The 18,068-nt window shown below is 42.5% G+C and overlaps 1 protein-coding gene across 1 annotated transcript in view; it reads left to right on the plus strand.

Annotated features, from left to right (window-relative positions):
- Window positions 1–15,193, plus strand: part of LOC104272597 (vascular endothelial growth factor receptor 1-like) — a gene marked incomplete at both ends in the record, with an annotated part of 48,469 nt that extends 33,276 nt beyond the window's left edge. The window contains 2 exons of the mRNA XM_009867639.1: window positions 6,002–6,116; window positions 15,085–15,193. Coding sequence (XP_009865941.1) covers window positions 6,002–6,116; window positions 15,085–15,193 — 224 coding nt within the window. The remainder of the gene's footprint in view (window positions 1–6,001; window positions 6,117–15,084) is intronic.
- Window positions 15,194–18,068: the final 2,875 nt, after the last annotated feature.

Consider the following 18,068-nt stretch of genomic DNA (forward strand, 5'->3'; position numbering starts at 1 on the left):
TTAATCCTCACTCTAGCAACTGAGCAGTGCACGAAGGACCCAACCCAGCCTAATGCATGGAGGTCACTGAGAAGGCCTCCAGCCACCCTATAGCTCGTCAGTGAATAACTTCTCAGCACAGATAACAGTGTCATTGGCCACAGTTGCTCCCACACTGAAGAAAGAGGAGTGGCAATGGAGAGTTTCTGCTCTCTGCAAGTCATGACCGTGTCTGAAGTGAGATGGGCTGATCATCTGCTTTTGGTGGGCAAGTGTTGACACTGCAGTAGGAAGCACTGGGGACCAGTGACAGTGAAAGGAGAGAGGTGAATGAGACATGCAGAGGACGAACCTGCACTGCTCTCACCAGGATTTCTTGTTTGGCATTCCTTGCTAAGCTGCTAAATAAATAAACGAACTGCAATATATGATGTAAAATGTATCGAGCTCCTACTGTTTGTAGATTTCCTTCCAGCCCCACTAACCCACTTATCAAGGAAGGTGTTTGGGATGAATTCCCAGCTGGCTGCAGGTTTGACACCTAATTCAGTGAAGCTGGCTTTCCAAAACCGATCAGTTGGAGGTTGATGTGGAGCAGGAATGTACTCCTTCAAGTCATAGAATCACATCCACAGCCAAAGCTCGTGGAGCATGCTGGCAGGGGTCCAGCACACATTCTGCCCCTCCACTCCCATAAAGCACATTTCACAACCTGTACATGCTCCCTACTACTGTTTTCCCTCTCTGTTTCCTGCCTCAAATTGACTTAATATTCCCCAGGACACATGGCTACGCCAGCCCCATTCTACCAAATGCATGGTGCTGGACACCAAGGCATGGAGCAGGCGAGGCCCATGTCATTCAGATTTTTTTGATAACTTCCAAGTGGGACACAGTTCCTATGTATTATTTACAATTCTACGAATTTCCAGAGTTCCTGTCTTAAAGTTAGTGTTGTCACCACCACCTCCTCAAAGACATGAGTCAGCCCAACTCAAATTTGTGATTACATTGCCCTGATGCTGCTAGGAATTGATCACTGCCCTAAAACAAAGGACAGATGCTGAGAAAAATATTGTGTCTGCCATTAATCACTCTTAAAAATGGTCACCATCAGTGACAGGATGGCTTCCTCTTGCTCCTGCTTCTGGTGCAGTTGCCAAATCCTACCTCAGTAAGCAGGAGTGTGATTGAGGCTGCCGGTGGCTTTGTCCAAGAGGAATGCTTAGAGGACTGAATGGGATATTGCAGGAGGGAAAGACTGCGATGGCCTCTGGCATCACACAGAGGGGCTTGGGAGGGAGGAGCTGAGAAGATGAGGAGACGAAGGATGAGCCTTTTTCCACTGCTATGGGGACTGGGGTCTTCTGCTGCTATTTGTCACTGTACTACTTGAGCTGCAAATTGCAGAACTGTCTCCAAGATGGGGAAGATGTGTCTAGACACAAGTTGAGTCTAGGGCTTTCTGTCTGTCACACAGAGGGTCAAATCCGTCCTGTGAATAATTAGAAAAATCCTTTACCTCAGCTCCTACACTCCTCTATAAATCACTGAGGTGACAACAAAACCACTTCTCTTTTGAGACCAGTACTTTGCTGGGCAGGACTTCAGCTTGGAACTGGTTTGTAGTTTGATTTCAGTGAAATACATCAAGATGACATGAAGTACACTCTTACCCTGGAAAGTTTTCCCCGGCGATAGTTATAAATATACCACACTATTGTGCTTGGCATGCTGTATGCTCATAGAGGTGAGGGCTCTGAAACTCATTAGGAAAGGGAGCAGGCTGCGGAGCACGGTGAGGACAGTGTGAAGCTAAGGTTGATAACCGCGGCCTTGTCCAGAATAGGCCATGGGAGTTTTCTTATCTCACTTTGGCAGGAGGTGCTGCTGGCTTCCTGTGCGAAATCAGGAGCATATGCTGCTTTCCTCTTGTTGTTTGGCTTCCTCCGCTACACAAGACGGTTCCCAGCACTGTGATTATCTTTGCATCTTCAAACATGGCACACTCCGCTTCCTCAAGGGCTTGATGTATTCTTGAGAAGCGGGCTGGCTCCCCTCCCCCAGGCCACTTCTCTAGGGCCCCCACCGCTGCCAGCTCTGCACATCACAGGCTTTTTATAAAGCTGAAGTTAACTTCTGGTTGCATAACACCCCCCACTACCACCACCACTTCCAAAGAAGTGTAAATTGCCAAAGCTAAGGCGGATGAGCAGCTCTGCTGGCTTCACCCCAGCCCTGGCAGAGCTGCTCACACCCCCTCCTTGCACCCTGTGCTGGGCTTCTCCTGAAACGCACCATAGAATTAATGGCTTCTGGATTTACAGAGGAACAGCCTCGTTCTCAGAGTCCCGACACAGCGGGTGAAGCGTGCCCGGGCGGGTGTGTGCACTCACACAGGCGAGCCCGCATGCAAGCACACACACCGGGAAATGGAAAAAAAAACTACTGAAGGGGTGAGAAACATGGTTATTCTGCTTCTCCTGGTGCTTGACTGGCACAGCAGAGCCTGATTACCTCGCACTGGGGTTGCATAATGTTTATAAATATACATTTATACACCCCCCCCATTCCTCATAGCATTTGGTATGTAGGATCTCTACACGTGCATAGTCGCACTCACAAAGTAGGGACATGAAAGGATCTGCGGGGAAACAGGTGTAAGAATTGCTTAGAAATGTGCTGGCAGATACCGGCTTGTTTATCAGTTTCTGTGCACACTGTGTGCTTTTTCATTAACCTGGTGGTAACCCTGCTGTAAGCTTTCCTGAAGATGCAAAGCAATGAGGCTCATCCCACAGAAAAACATTTCAGGAATTCAGGCAGTCTGGAGATATCTGGAGTAAGATTCAGATATCCAAAATCAGTGGGATTTCCTTGCAAACATGACAAATAGGGTACCGTTGCTATTTTACAGAGTGGATACTTCGAAGGAACTCGTAACTTCTTTACAAAGCAGAAAAATACGTAGCTGATGTTATCTGAGAACACATGCAAGGAAACATCAGTTGAATTAATGAGAAGATGGTTGTGTATTTTGTCCCCAGCCAGATTAAATTTTTCTATTTTCGTTTTTTCTCTCTTTTTTTCCAAGCATCTGTACTTAACACAAACATTTGGTTTGATGACTACATCGAAGTTCAGTAGAGCCTTTTCTCTTTCTGTTGCAAAATGCCTGGGTTTAGAAGCTTAAGTTAGGCTAGGAGGCAGGAGTCTTAATTACTCCCATTTGTCCTTTCCCCATCTCTACCTTAGGCTGCTGGCTCAATCAGTGTCTTCACGCAGCACCACTGGATGACTGAGAACTAACCTCAGTAACCAGCTCAGGAGATTGGAGGTGGCTCGTGTGCTGTCCCTAAGCTGTGTTAGTTATTTGAGGTTAAAGTGAGAGCATTTGGCAGCTGAGGAGAGAAAGCATCTGACTCTGCATCCAAAGGGATGAGCCTGAGTCTTGTCCTAGGCTTCGCCTGGCAGCTGCGCTGCAACCAATTTATAAACATTTGCTGATCCAGCAGGCTGTGGTGCCGAAGTGGCGCGTACGACAGTGCCCGCACCTCCCACTGAGTACCGTGGGCTGTTGGATAATGTATTCTCAGCTTGATTGTGACTCCTTTTTTATTAAAACCATGGACTATAGCTATTAAGTGTATTCAGTTTTCAACTATGATTACATTAACATCGCGATTGGCAGTTTGGAGATAGTACAGCATGTGAAGTCAGTAGAGTTCACACATGTGCCTTCAGGGCTAATATTTCATCTAGTGTTTTACATGTGTTTTTCTTGTTATTGTGTTTTTACTGTAATTACAATAGTGATTTTTATTATCATATTAATGAGTAATCAGCACCTCATTGTCCTAAGCATCAACAAAGACATAACACTATCCTCATCCCTAAGACATTTGAACCTAAATATATACAGTCTTTTCCAAGGAATTATGAGGAAGAGTATAAAAATAACTAAGCCTGGAGGCTCCAGGACTGCTAGAAAGGAAATTGGAGATGCCTTTCTGAGAGGCACAGGTGGTTTCTGAATATGCATTATACTTTCTTTCTGTCCTTTAACAAAATATGTATCTCTGTAAGGACTTTGGTAGTAAAGACCACAAATTTTCAGCATTGTAACAAGGAAACATAGATTCATTTGGTGAAGAAAGGAAAAAGGAATTTAAAATTACTTTTTAATATGGGTGAAATGTGATTTTGGGGTCTCTGTCTTCCTGTACAGAGACTGACCAATTATCCAGTCACAAGGATGTGCCTGTTTGTATGCCTACAGTACTGGCATCATGATATAAGTTCTGATATCTGCTATGGCATGGGAATGTTATCAACTTACCAACACTATCACGTCTTCTCTGTTCTGCTCTTACAGAGTAACAACAATACTTCTTAAAGCATTAAATGTGCAAAGGAAAAGGCAGCTATCTTTCCAAATATTTTTTAGCCATTTCTTTCCCATCTAAATTCATCATCTGTCTTAATGCAGCTTTTATCTACCCTGCCCTGCGCAATCATGTATTAAAAGTTGGCTTCTAAACCAGAGTCTGGAAGAACTGGTTGTGTAGATAGGGCTTTCTTGCCATGCTATTTCTCTCTGTCCTCTCTCAATGCATGAATAACCATGGCCTGTTCCTGTTTTTTGGCTTTTTCAGCTCACTGAGCCTCTCAATCGACATTAAGACATTTGGGCAGACAATCCTATATCTGTGCTAATGATGACACTCAGTTAGTTTACACATCATCTCTTTAGGCTGTAATATCTGCTAAAACGCTGGCGAGTTTGACGCAAAGCTGTACAATTAAAAACAAGCAGTAAAGTTAGTGTACCATTGATTTTATAAACAACACGAAGTTTAAGCAAACTGCGCATTTAGCTGAAGGGAAATGAACCTCATTCTTTAGTCAGGATTGCATCACTTGCTGTTATCCAGTCACCGGGCTTTAAAGGTCATTTCTCCAAGCAACTGGTAGACACGTCAGAACTATTTGATTACAGATACTACAGTTGTTATCTTTCAAATCCATGGAAGATCAAAGGAATATATCATATTTTTAAAAGCCTGACCCTGCTGAAGGGTTAAGCTCTAGTGGTGAAGCTGGAACTGAACAAGCATCAACTAGATTTTGGATGAAAAGCAATGTTAGATATCCTCAAAGAAGAATAGGGACAGACAGCATTTGAGAAGCATTCCAATGTGTTTATTTCCATGTGTACCAAATTAGGCTTTGGGAAAGAAATTAGCTCTACCATGACCACACCTGAATGTTCTGATTAGAAGCCAATTTGTTGCATAAGGCAAAAACATTTTTTCCCTGAGATTTCCATTCATTAGCATGACTTTGATTTTTTTTTTTAGAGTAAATGAACATTTAAATCCCTTTGGAAATTAGGTATAGTTTTGTTTCATTTTGTTTTCCTAATTTGCAGGATGATGGTTCTTTTCACTGTGCATCTTGTAGTCATTGAACCTCAGTATTGAAATTCTGCCATTTTGTAAACTGAACTAAAGAAAACATTCAGAAATAAGAACTTGCATCATTTTTCATGATAACAAAAAGAACCTACATGTAGTGTAACAGCATCCAATGCATCATGAAATGGATCTTGAAACAAATATAACTTGTCTTGAACTTAAGGCTGAAAATAATATGAACTCATGTTTGGAGCTAAGCCTGAACTATGCCACTGGCTGAAACAAGAGCATTGAAAATGGGGTGTTAGTCTTGCACAAGCCCTATAGTTAGTCTCAGACTATGAATTCTGACCTCCCACTCCATAGTGGGTTAAATGCTAACACTGACTCCAGAGAGCTGATAATCAAGGAGGGGCCTTGGAAGTAGATCCAAACATTAGGCTCCAAACCTCTAGATTTGATGAAAAGCAACTATACTTGCCTGGTCATCACAGCACCTGCAGTTTCCCTGACTGATCACTCTTCCCAGAAGAATTGTTTTATCTCGTGTCGACTGTTTCAGTTTATCACCAAATCAATAAAATTTCAACTTTTGTTGTCTTCAGGCACGGCTTTTGCTTTTATACCGAAGGATCTTTCATCGTGAAAGCTGGCAGCAACATAGGAAACAGGATCCAGAGCATCACGGAGCGAACAGCTGTAATAGAGGGCAAAAATAAGGTATGATTCCTAGGAAAAAAAATGTCTCTGTGTGACAGCATGTGTTGAAAAGGCACTGTATGATGCCATCGAGGTGACACTGAAGAAGCTGGTATTTTAATATTGTTTGAATTTTAAGAGCTGCATACATGTAAATAACTTTCACACTTGGTATTTATCTGCTGAGATGCAGAGATCTACTTGTGTCTGCGTGCAGTCACATTAAGGTAAGTGACTGCCAAGAGAGCGTAGCAGTGGGGCTCACCATATCTGCTGTCTTAGAGCTGGTCTGTAGTATCTTGGAGCACCTCAGGAGCACAGGGGCAGGGTTCCAGGCCATCTTTGCTTCATTTTGTGCCATTGCACAATTTCCTGCTGTTTTTCCTATAAGAATTAAACAATTTACTCTCATTAGAGAGTTTATTCACAGATGTGTTCTTAGATTATTAGATGACCAGGTCTTCTCTTGCAGTAAGAAATTTAAAAGGCCAGACAAATCCAGATTACAGATGCAGAGTTTAAGAGATATCTCAGTCAGAGACAGCATGGTGGGATTCATCCCAAGGGCATTAACCATCTAAATGTTAAGCATCTAGTCAAAGTCAAGCATCCCTTTATGGGACATGGGGAGATGCAGGCACTTCTGAAGGACAATTGAGCCTGTAGACTGTTGGTGTCTAATGTGGGAGAGAAAGCCAATGAGATTAACTTGCCGAAGGCCAAGTAGGACTGTCCATCCGTTAAAACCTTCAAATCAATATATTTTACTAAAGGATGCCTTAGATCAGCTGCACTTCCCTAGGGTAGACATGAGACTGATTTGGTGTGGTTGGGTAGCCTGTGCCACAGAGGAGCCCAGGTGAAAATGCACGATGCCATTGCCACTGGTTTCACAGACTAGTTTGGTTTGTGGTGGTAAGGGCTGAAGAGATTATAAATTTTAAAGCCAACCTTATTCTAAACCTGTCGTTTCTAAGGACACTAAAATGCTTTTTGTAATTTTAAGGGCACTGGGGATATAGGTCTCCTTTCCTTGATGGCTGCCTTCAGTCTTCTGCATGTGGAAACAATGTATAAACTGTAATTATTCTCATGTTGGGGTCATTTCACACACCACAGAATAAATAGGTCTTCACATGCAGCCAAGAATCAGGCCTGGGACTGCTTTTTCTCCTGCTGTTGTATTATTCAGAAAGTACCACAGGTGTTCGTGGCATCATTCCAGCACATGGGAAACAGGCTCGATCCCAGTGAGGCATTTGCTCTATTTAGCTGGCCACCTCTACGTGCTTAAAGATCAAGGCAGAGATGGGAGCAAACAGTTTCCTAGGGAAGGCTATCGTAGGAAAGCACATGAAGAATGAGACATAAGGAGAGATTTGAAGGAGGAAAAGGAAATAATTTCAGGCACAGGAGGACACAGTCTATTTCAAAGGGGGAATGATGAACAAAAGATGATAAGAACCAGGTTTTTTCCAGAAGACATCTAGCTGTGCTATGGGTAAAGTCTCACCTGCTCACAGGGTGCAGAAGGAGCTGTCTAGCAACCAGATCTCATTCTCCTTGTATGAAGTGCACTTTGGAGACAGTGGAGGAGGAGGAGCACCTTCCAGTCAAGAGCAAATAAATTCCTTCCTGTAGGAAGATGCTAATAATGGGCCCTTGTGGCAGAAGTGCAGATTTTCTTTGAGGTTTTTGGCAAGCAGCTGTTTTTTAAAAATGTGCCCAGAAATGAACCAAGAAATGGTCTCTGCGTGTGTTACATGGAAAATTTTGCAGTGAAATTTAGTAGCTCTCCTTGGTATTCCCGGTCTTTATGCTGTTTAGTTCAGCTAAAAAGTGTCTACCTTGCACTGGTATATTCTTCCTGGTTCCTATGAGGAAGGGGACCTTAGTGTAACAATCTCTTTGCTTAGCTTTTTCACAGCTTTTCTAAGGTTTCCTCATTCCCGCTGCTCTTCTATAGCTTTCAAGCACAGCTGGATTGCTATTGCATGTAGAAAATGCTTTCTAAGCCTAGGTTCCTGGCCAACCTGTGAGTTGCATGATTTGTGCACACACAGCTGCTCTAGAGCATCCAGGATTTTTTTTTATTTTTTTTTTCGGCTGTGGGAGGCTATAGCTTTTCACTCTTTGCAGTCCAAGAGTCTTTCTTGGTCTCCTAGAGCAAACTCAAAGGGACACATTTCAGACAAAACACTTCCTCATCTGCTGGGATATTGTAAGACAGTTAATAGCACTGAGCTCACTGAATGCAGCATGTCATCACAAAGTGTCTGGCTTGGATGAACTGCTACTGTGAGCAGTTCTGCTACTGCAAACAGCTATGAACAGCTCTCCAAGGTGCTTCCACATCAACAGAGTCCTGCTATCTAAATAGTGTCTGCCCCACTTCCACATTCAAGCACAGCAAGCATGGCAAAAACAATCTTAAAGCTCAATGGAAACAACAAAGACGTAGGAGACAAAGCAGTAAGAAATCAATGAAGAAACTCCAAAAGCTGCACATTTGGGTTAACATGAAAGGAGAAATAGGGGTGACCACAGGATGAGATTATTGTATTCAAGGGAAGAGTTGAACAAGGAATGGTCAAAAGGTTTCTTTTAGCAGTAAAGGTAGCTGTTTTCACCTTGCTTAAAGACATTGTGACAGTTCCACCCATTTCCTGTGTGTGCAACATCCGAGTGGTTCCAGTTTGGCTTTTTGCTGTGGTAGATTGATTGGTTGGTTGGTTGTCTGTGGTTATCAAAGTAAGTAGCTACAAGTATATTTTTAAAGTTAGAGAAACCCCAATCTCTGTGTCTCTATGGTTAAAGTAATGCAGGAAGCCTGTGCTACATTATTCTGGTGACAGAAAAACCGTGACAACAGCAGTGGTTTAGTAACGTTTCCATTGAAGCCTCTCTGAACGGACATTGAGAAACTCAAGTGGTATAATGGAAGAATTTTGTAACATAAGTCATAATACTTAATCATAAAACAGCCCTTGAAGTAATTTGATTCCTCCACCTAAAGTTTTCATTCTCGTTTTGTTGGACATTTGAGTGACTTCCTACAAAGCTGGGCTATTCTTAGACACAGAATCACAGAATGTCAGGGGTTGGAAGGGATCTCAGAGGATCATCTAGTCCAGCCCTCCTGCCAGAGGAGGATCACCTACAGTAGACTTGTCATGTAAACAGATCATAGACATTCTCCTGTCATTCAGCTGCTAAAAATCATCATTTCTGTGTTTCTAGGTAAAGCTAACTGCTGTATATAACTTGGGGCTCATTTTTTTTATTGTTGTTGTTATTATTGCTATTATTATTATTATCATTATTACTATTATTACTATTACCAGCAGCAGCATTTGTTAAAATATCAGTCTGAATGACCTGCAATAATGAGGTACAAACAGTTGGTGTAGTTGGTGTATTCATTGGTATCACTGCATACATATTGGGCATGTGTTCTCTACTGGGTGTGCTTTCACAGAAGTCAGTACTCCTTTGTTCAGGGGTGCAAGGGACAGGGAACTGCAGTAGAGCTGGACAGTGGTCCTGGGTGTGGAGAATGCACAGAAGGATGCTAAGAAGGTGGATTCAGATGAGGGAGAGTAGAAAGCGTTGCCCAAGAAGGAAGCGTGATAGATCAAAGGGAAGGAGACAGTAGACAGGAGGGCAGTTGATTACAGGGAAATGTTGGAGAGAGTGGGACAAAACCCCCTTGGTTTTGGGAAATAGCCTACTAGAGCCACATTCTTGAGAATGTGGAATGTAACAGAAGGTCCCTGACTGCCCCATCCCTCTGCTGCTAGCAACTGTTGGAGTCCCACTCACAATAACTGGTGCCATGAAACTGGGTCTGTGTCACAGTGCATGACTCCAGGGACTGTTTATAAAGAATAGCAATGCATGAAGTTGTGGTTTATTGTTCATATGTGTACATGTATCTGTGTGATCTTGTTTTCTACTGCATAAATACCTTACTGACACAAGTTTTTACTGGTCCATTCCTTGTGAGTGACAAAGTCACCTGACTTCAGGGAAAATTGAAGAAATGGCCCTATAACAGAATTCTGCAAGCCCAAACGTAGGCTCGCCAAACCTTGTATGTCTCTGGTTTGCCTGGCAATGATGGGCCAAACTGACTGCCAGCTGTGGATAGTATTAAAAACTGTGACCATCCAGCATAAAGGTGGAATGCTAGATAGTCAGAAGAGTCAATCCTTCCTGGATGTGACTGATAAGATGTGACCATGCAAAATAGGCTAAGTCTAACTCTCCTGCATCTTCTACGCCAAGCCCTAAACCTCTAGCTCTCTTCCATGTTCCCTGACTACTGATGAGACAAGGAAGTGTGTTGTGTGTCTGTTCTCCGTCCCTACACATGCCAGTACATCTGTGCTGATTGGCCATCTGGAACCAAAAGCAGAAGAGAAAGCTGTTTAGCTCACTGCAACAACTCATTTTGATATTTCTCCTCTACCCAACAGCTGGTTTTCATAAAATACACGACAGCTTATGAGCCTTGAGTCATCTGTCAGTTTTGATTGAAACTGGGCAAGGAATTCAAAATTTACTAAGTGGGAGGGGGAGAAGAGGATACGGGCAGACAGATGGACAGGCTGGCAGACAGATGGACAGGCTGGCAGACAGATGGACAGACAGTGTGATCTTCCTAGGAAGCCTAGGGTGGCTAAAGATAGCAGTGGGAGTGGAGCTTGCCTCTCTTTCAGCACATTGTAACTTCTCTTTGGGGCCTTCCTGAGTGCTACTAGAATCGCTGTCAACACTTCCAAGCAGATCACTGAGAGGTGCCAGCTGCACTAAGCCCTTAGTGAGATTAAAAACAGTAGAACTTGGCACCTGCTTCTGCTGAGCCACGGCTCCCTTCCCCTCCTGAAATCGATCCCTTCCCTCGGAGCACGAGGAAGGCATGAATCGGGCACTGCCTCGCTCTACCTATGGCCCTGGGGAGGAGGGCAGGCGGTGGCATTGGTGTTGGTAGCTTGATCTCCTCGTGAGTCAGCCATCTGCATTCAGCCTCATGACCTGTTCAAACAGGACAACCTGGGATGAAGAGGGAAACCCCAGCTTTGCTTGCTAAACGGCAGTGACTTGCCTGTCTGGCCCCAGGGGGAAGAGGGTGTTCTCCTTCGTGACTTCGTGTCCCGCTATTGAAGATATTTTGGTGCTTCTGTGGTGGTTCCGAAGATGAAGTGTGTTGTCCAGATGTGTTGCACTGATGCTCCCTGTCAACATGTGAGACATGCAGATTATATGACTTCGGCATGAGAAGACCAACCCAGTGGTGTGCTGCCAATATTTCAATATGGGTCTCCCTGAATAACGTTCCTTTAGCCAAAGACAAATCCAAGGGGTGAGGAGAGTATATTTTCATTTATTACCTTCTTTTTTAACACATACATCTCATTAAAAGCATAACTAAGCAGGAGTCAACAATATTTGGCAGACGTGCGTGAACCTGCTCAATGTTGAAAGTGTAGTATTTTGCTTTTTAAATGTATGCGCTGTTTTGTGAAGTTAGAACAGCAATCTCTGAACAGACCATGTTTATGCCAGTGTCTGCAGAGGCCTTCTAGGAGTCAGGCAAGAGTCAAGTTGCCAACCATTTTCTAAAACCTCCCCTTGCTTCTCTGCCGTCAGCTGGAGCAGGGGGAATCCTCTATGGATGCTATTTTGAGATGAGAAATTCAAGCAGACCCTGCAGGATGAGCCCCCCCAACTCCAAGCTCAAATTATGCCAGTTGCTTTGCATTCTCTCTTCCTTGCAGTGTTTTCCTCATGAGTTTCTGCCACGAATAAATATGTAGATACCTCTCCTATCTCTCAGGCTTTCTGCTTTACACCTCTTTTATTTGCCATCAGAAGCAGCACCAATATGGGATTTACTTCCCTAGTCCCTGGCTTTGAGATGATCCTGTAGCATGGTACCTCAGCCTAGATGACACTTGCAGAAAGGAGCAATACAGGATCAAATCTTTGATGGTAAATGGGGTTGGTGGACAGACAGTGCTGGAGATGCCAAGCATGCCAGGAATGATTTGCACTCTTCTGCCTGATCGTGACAACTGGATTCAGACATTCTGTATATAGTGTGGTTGCAAATCTAGGGTCTAAAACTCTCTGTTGTGAAGACAGATGATACAGTGGTGCAAGAACTTTTGCTTCTTTTGCAGCAATAGCTGTATAGAGGAACCATGCAGCACAGACAGATCTCAAATAGCTGTAATTGCTCAATAAACAACATGCCAGGCTTAGTTTCGTACACACTGCTGCTCTGGTGGGTTTTGGCTGGCATCCACAATGCAGAACACAAACTGCGCCACTGGAGGGCTCACAAACTATTTTAAGAGATGTTATCTTATCCTTATGACTAATTTATAAGCTGAAAGATTTATGCAGAGACATGTTGTCTCTAAAATACTCTGTTCAGCTGCAAAGTCAGTCTTCCTTTTTCCTAGACACTATGGCTTTCTCTGCCTTAGTCAAATAAACATACCAGTGACTACTCTCTGGCACTAAGGCCTGAGCTTGTAACGTTTATCTCCCTGGCTCTCCAAAAGATGTTGTCTTCAGGGAAGTTGCCTGTTGGAAATGATCCTTGGCCTGTGCTAGAGGAGTATTTGAGACAGTGCAAGCTGGTCAAAACCAAAAAAAAATGCTGGAGAAAAGCATTTAAATCACTGAATTTTGGTGCCAAAGGATGTTCTCTAGGGCCATTTAATATGCAAGAAAATGCATAATCTGTACGACTTCTGGTCAGTAGCTACAGTCATACTGCTGTAGTGTAGCTGTATGAGCTGCCCTTAGTGTAATAAAATTAATAATCACATCGTAGCAGACTCACGTAAGATGCACAATTTTTCATTAAAAACTAATACCTGATTATGTCAGGAAAAAATACAGTTTGGTAGTACTAAAAACTTTCCAAACCATTGGAGTAATTGTGGGAGGAATAACTGACATGTTTTTTTCAGGCTCAGAAATGCTGTGGTCCTGGGTACAGTAGATAAAGACAAGTGTTCTGGAGTCAGAGAATAGGAGCTTCATTCTCCTTCACTGTGCCTTTTAGGTCACTGTTCCTCCATAGGCAAAGTTGCTATGAGGTAATACCAACTAACGCAAAAAAAGGCTATTTTTGTGATGGAAAGTCTGGGATAGCAGAAGCAGTATTTAACCACATTAGCCCTCTGGCTGATATTATGGGACTTCCTTCTATTCTGAGTTAGCATTGATAAAACGGCTGCAAGACTCTTATGGGGCCCTGTGTCCACACTTGACAAAATTATGTTTAAAAACTGGAAGGAATTCAAAGAGGATGACAAAACATAGACAGGGCTGGACCCATGCTTTATAATTATGAATCTGTAGAGGTCAGCCTACTGAATTTAGCAAAACAGGATGACTCATTTAAAGGGCTGTAATTATCTATCTGGTATTGTTGAGTCTCTTACATCTCACAGAAGAGCCAAAAGTGCAGGTTAGAAAAATTCTAGCTAGAAATGAGATGTAATTTGTTAGCAAACAGGCAGCTGACCATTGAGACAGCTTATCAGGATAGAGGTGCTGTTAGCATCACTTGTAGTCTTTAATTTGCCGTAGGGCAGTTTTCTAAACCAGATAAGCTTAAATCTAATTGCTTGACTCCACTTGTTTGCTCGAGTAGTTGGAAAGTATTAGACTCTTTCTAGTAAAGAGTGTTTTGGGAAACCAGAAGGCCTGTATTAGTTTGGGGTTCAGCAAGGAGTTTGAGGATAGCCATGAGGTCTCTGAATAGGAAACATAGAAGCAATGCAAATGTTCAGCCAGTGTTTATGTAGAAATGTAGATAACTGGTCCTTATTTATTACTGACTCACCCTCTGGTGCTTGTCCCTGGACTCTGGCAATCAGGCAGACTTAAAAGAATGTATTAATTGCACAAAAATTATTTTGAAGGCTTTTAGAAAAGCCAGATAATTTCAAACAATGGGATTCTGTGGCTACACAATTTCCTTTTCTCACTGTCACAGCTCTCACTGTGATTCCAGCAAAAATAGGTCTTACAGATGAAGTAAACTGGAGACAGAAATACAGAAAATTAAGCTACCAAGTTGCATCTGAGCACATCCCCCTGTTGAGCTCCTTGTGCATGCCCTGTATCTCAGCTCCATGTCAGAATGATACCTCAGTTTTTTCTCTATAACTTTCTTCCTTCACCTGGTGCCCAAGCCATTAGACCTGAGTTTCCATTACCACGAAGGTATATCCATTACTATTATGATGTTTTTTATTTTTCTAAAGGGACATCAGGTATTGTGTTGTTGGTCTCTGACCTTCCGAAGTCTTGTCTTGCATGTCGTATCACTTTGTGAAAATAGTGTGCTGAACCTCTTAAAAGGGTGATAGAATACAATATAAAGAAAACCAACATATTATTGTTTGATGATGGAAATATGAAATCCAAGAAGAGGAAATAGCCCAAAAGAGAATGAGTAAGCATCTCTTTCGCCCTGTCCTTTCTCACCTGACAAGTACATGAGAAAATGAAAGAGAATTCAAATGCATTTAGTGTCAAATGCAAACTTTCTTCCCAGCATTATCCAATGACCTGAGCCACACATCACCTGTTACCGTTGTAGCTTGATTGCCTACAGATTGCTTATCTCCTGACCATGTTGTGTCATACTTCATGTTTTGTAGCTTATCGTTACATCAGCAGCAAGAGATAAACTACTCTGAAAGATACATTCAAAGATTTTTTGTTATGATTGTTTTGATAACATAAGGGTCACCCAAGGAGCTTGTTTCCTGTTATTCTTCCACCCTTTCCAAAACTGTATATGGTGGCATCTCCTTTAAATAATGCCAGTAGTCCTCATCACTGAGTCAATGGAGAGAGTGGATCACGAGACTGTCAACAGTTACTTGGGAAAAAGAGAGGTGAAGCTTTAACCAAGTTCCTGAGTCAATGAGAATTAAACCTCTTCTTTCTTTCACAGACTGCTAGCACTCTCGTTGTAGCTGAAGCCGAATCTTCTGGAATCTACAGCTGTGTGGCATCCAACAAAGTGGGAAAAGCTGAAAGAAACATCAGCTTTATAGTAACAGGTAAGATCTACTCCGCAGTAGACCCAAATATGTTTTCTGGTCTCAGATTATAACTTTCAGGCTGTTCTGGCTTTTCCATATGCCACAGTTCGAGAATTGTTGTAATTTGTGCATCTGTAAACTCATGCCATGTTTTTGGGTGATCCTGGAAAGGTTTTTCACAGCAGCTGGTCTGGATTTCTAAGAAGGACAACAAATTTTGTGAATGACTCACCCCTCCATCAAAATCTAGTCTCTTCAGTCCTTCCATTCATGAATTTCTACTGTATTTTCATACTCCAGCAGGCCAGTTTCATGTGTGACGTTGGTGGTGTCTACAAGATCACCTGCAGACCAACCAGTAGGTCTGACAATGTAGTGTCCAGAGCAGAGCCAGCATCTGCAGAGGAGGAGTCCCCAGGATACCCAGGGAGCCCCTCACAGCTCTCGAGGACTGTGGCAACTTACAGGTGGAGAAGTGGCAGGGTACAATCTACAGAGTTCTGTTCCTCTTCTGAGAAAGAGGACCTTGAGTGTCCTTTGGGCCATGGTACTGAGAAGACTCCTTGAGTTAGCTGCACATATGAGTAAGCTTCCAATTATTTTTCCATTACTAGATGTGTTTAGATATTTTCAGGTTCAGAAACAAAGTATTAGATGTTTGATTTCAGGAATTACTGGAAAAGAAAAACCCACAATGAGATTTCCAGAATAACTACTGCATGATTTGGCAGCATAATATCTGCACATGCCATTACAAAGAATTTGTTTTCTGGTAAAAGATTTTATTTTGGTTTTGTTTACAAAGCAGTAGTTCACAGAGCACTTAGACTGCTGACAGCTTTCAGGGTAGGTCATTAAAGAAATGTAATTAATTCGGAAATTCGAGAAAAAACAAAAAGATTAAAATGTTCTGATACTTTAATCCCAAGATCATAATGCTGAAGCTGAAAGGGGAAAAAAATGATTGTATCCCTTTTAATTTTTACTTTCTCTTACTTGTATTTTGTTGTCAATCTTTTGTTTATCATTTTGATGAGTGATTTTAGTGAAACTCATTCTATTACTCTACTGACAGATATCAAAAGAGAGTAGGCACACACCAGTTTTTGTTAAAAAAGAAGAAAAGGAAGAAAACTTATTTGAAAAATATCCCTCTCCCAGTTTTGTGGATGAAAATTTATGTATTTTTAAAATATTCTGGCTAGCTGTAATAGAATCATAAAATTACTGAATATTAAGTTGGAAGGGGCCTCAAGGATCATCTGGTCCAAACTTTCTTGGCAAAATCACGGTACAGACAAAATGGTCCAGTACCCTGTCCAGCTGATTCTTAAAAGTGTCCAATGTTGGGTAAGCCACCACTTCCCTAGGGAGATTAATTATTCCAATGGCTGATTGTTCTCACTGGGAAAAAAATTTCCTCTTGTATCCAGTTGAAATCTTCCTAGGAGTAACTTGTACCTATTATTCCTTGTCTTTTCCATGCAACTCCTTTTAAAAAAGGAATCTTCTATATAGCCACCCTTGAACACTGGAACATATAAAATACTGGAAAATACTGAAAGGCCTCCCCTAAGCCTTCTTTTCTCAAGGCTGAACAAATCCAATTCCCTCAGAGTTTTCTCATACAGCAAGCTTCCCAGACCTTGATCATCTTTGCGGCCTTTCTCTGGACCCTCTCCAGCCTGTCCACATTCTTTTTGTACAGAGGGGACTGAAACTGAACACAGTATTTCAGGTGTGGCCTGACAAGCACTGAGTGAGGTAATGACTTCTTCATCATTCCAGGTGCCCTAGTTTGAGAATTTTGATGCCTTTGTAGATGCAAGCCAGACTCACCTTGTCTTTCCTTGCTGATGCAGCACACTGTTCACTCCTGTTGAGGTTGTTGTCCACCAGGACCCCTAGATGGCTTTTCACAGAACTGCTTCCCAGCTAGTAGATCCCAGTCTGTGCTGCACTCCTGGGTTATGTTTTCCTGGCTTCAAGACCATAAATTCTTCTTGTAGAACTTTACAAGGTTCTTGCTAGCCCTCTTGTTAGCCTATCCAGGTCTTCCTGCAGGGTGTCTCTCCTTTCCAAAGTGTCTACTCCCCTACTCAGTTTGGTATCATCAGCAAACTTCATCAGGGTAGACTTGATGTCACGATCCACATCACTTATGAAGACATTAAACAGTGTTGAGCCCAATATCAATCCATGGGAGGACCCCACTGCTGAAAGGCTCTCACTTTGAAGAGGAGCCATTTACTACCACTCTCTGGTGGTGATGACTGCAGCCAAGGCTATCACTAACTGAGATACTACCAAGCAGATTTTCTTGATTCTGTGAGTAGCAAGTCCAGCAGTGCCTCATTCCTGATTGGCACATCTAACATTTGTATGAAGAAGCAGTCCTCTATGCATTCCAGCAACTTGATGGATGACATATGAGCTGCTGTATTGTTCTTCCAACAAATGTCTGGGTAGTTGAAGTCACCCATGAGAAGCAGGTTCTGTTGACCCAAAGCTTGCTTAAGTGACCAAATGCTGCTTCGTTGGCCTTAGTGTCTTGTTTTGGAGGTTGGTAGCAGATGTCTACTTTAAGATCCTCCTTGGAGATTACTCTCCGATCTTGACCCAGAGGCATTTGATAGGGCTTCCACAGTCACCATGCTTAACTTCTACATCTTCAAGGTTCTTCTTAACATAGAGTGCAATTCCTCCTCCTCTTTTTCCCTACCTGTCTTTACAAAACAGGCTATAGCCATCCACTGCAATCTTCCAGTCATGTGATTTGTGCTACCATGTTTTAGTTAATCCTAAGATATCACAACTTTCTAACTGCATGCAGAGCTCCAGTTCCTCCTGTTTGTCCCCATGCTGTGTGCATTGATACATATATATATATATA

Source organism: Apaloderma vittatum, unplaced genomic scaffold (assembly GCF_000703405.1).
Source record: "Apaloderma vittatum isolate BGI_N311 unplaced genomic scaffold, ASM70340v1 scaffold26464, whole genome shotgun sequence".
Taxonomy (NCBI): domain Eukaryota; kingdom Metazoa; phylum Chordata; class Aves; order Trogoniformes; family Trogonidae; genus Apaloderma; species Apaloderma vittatum.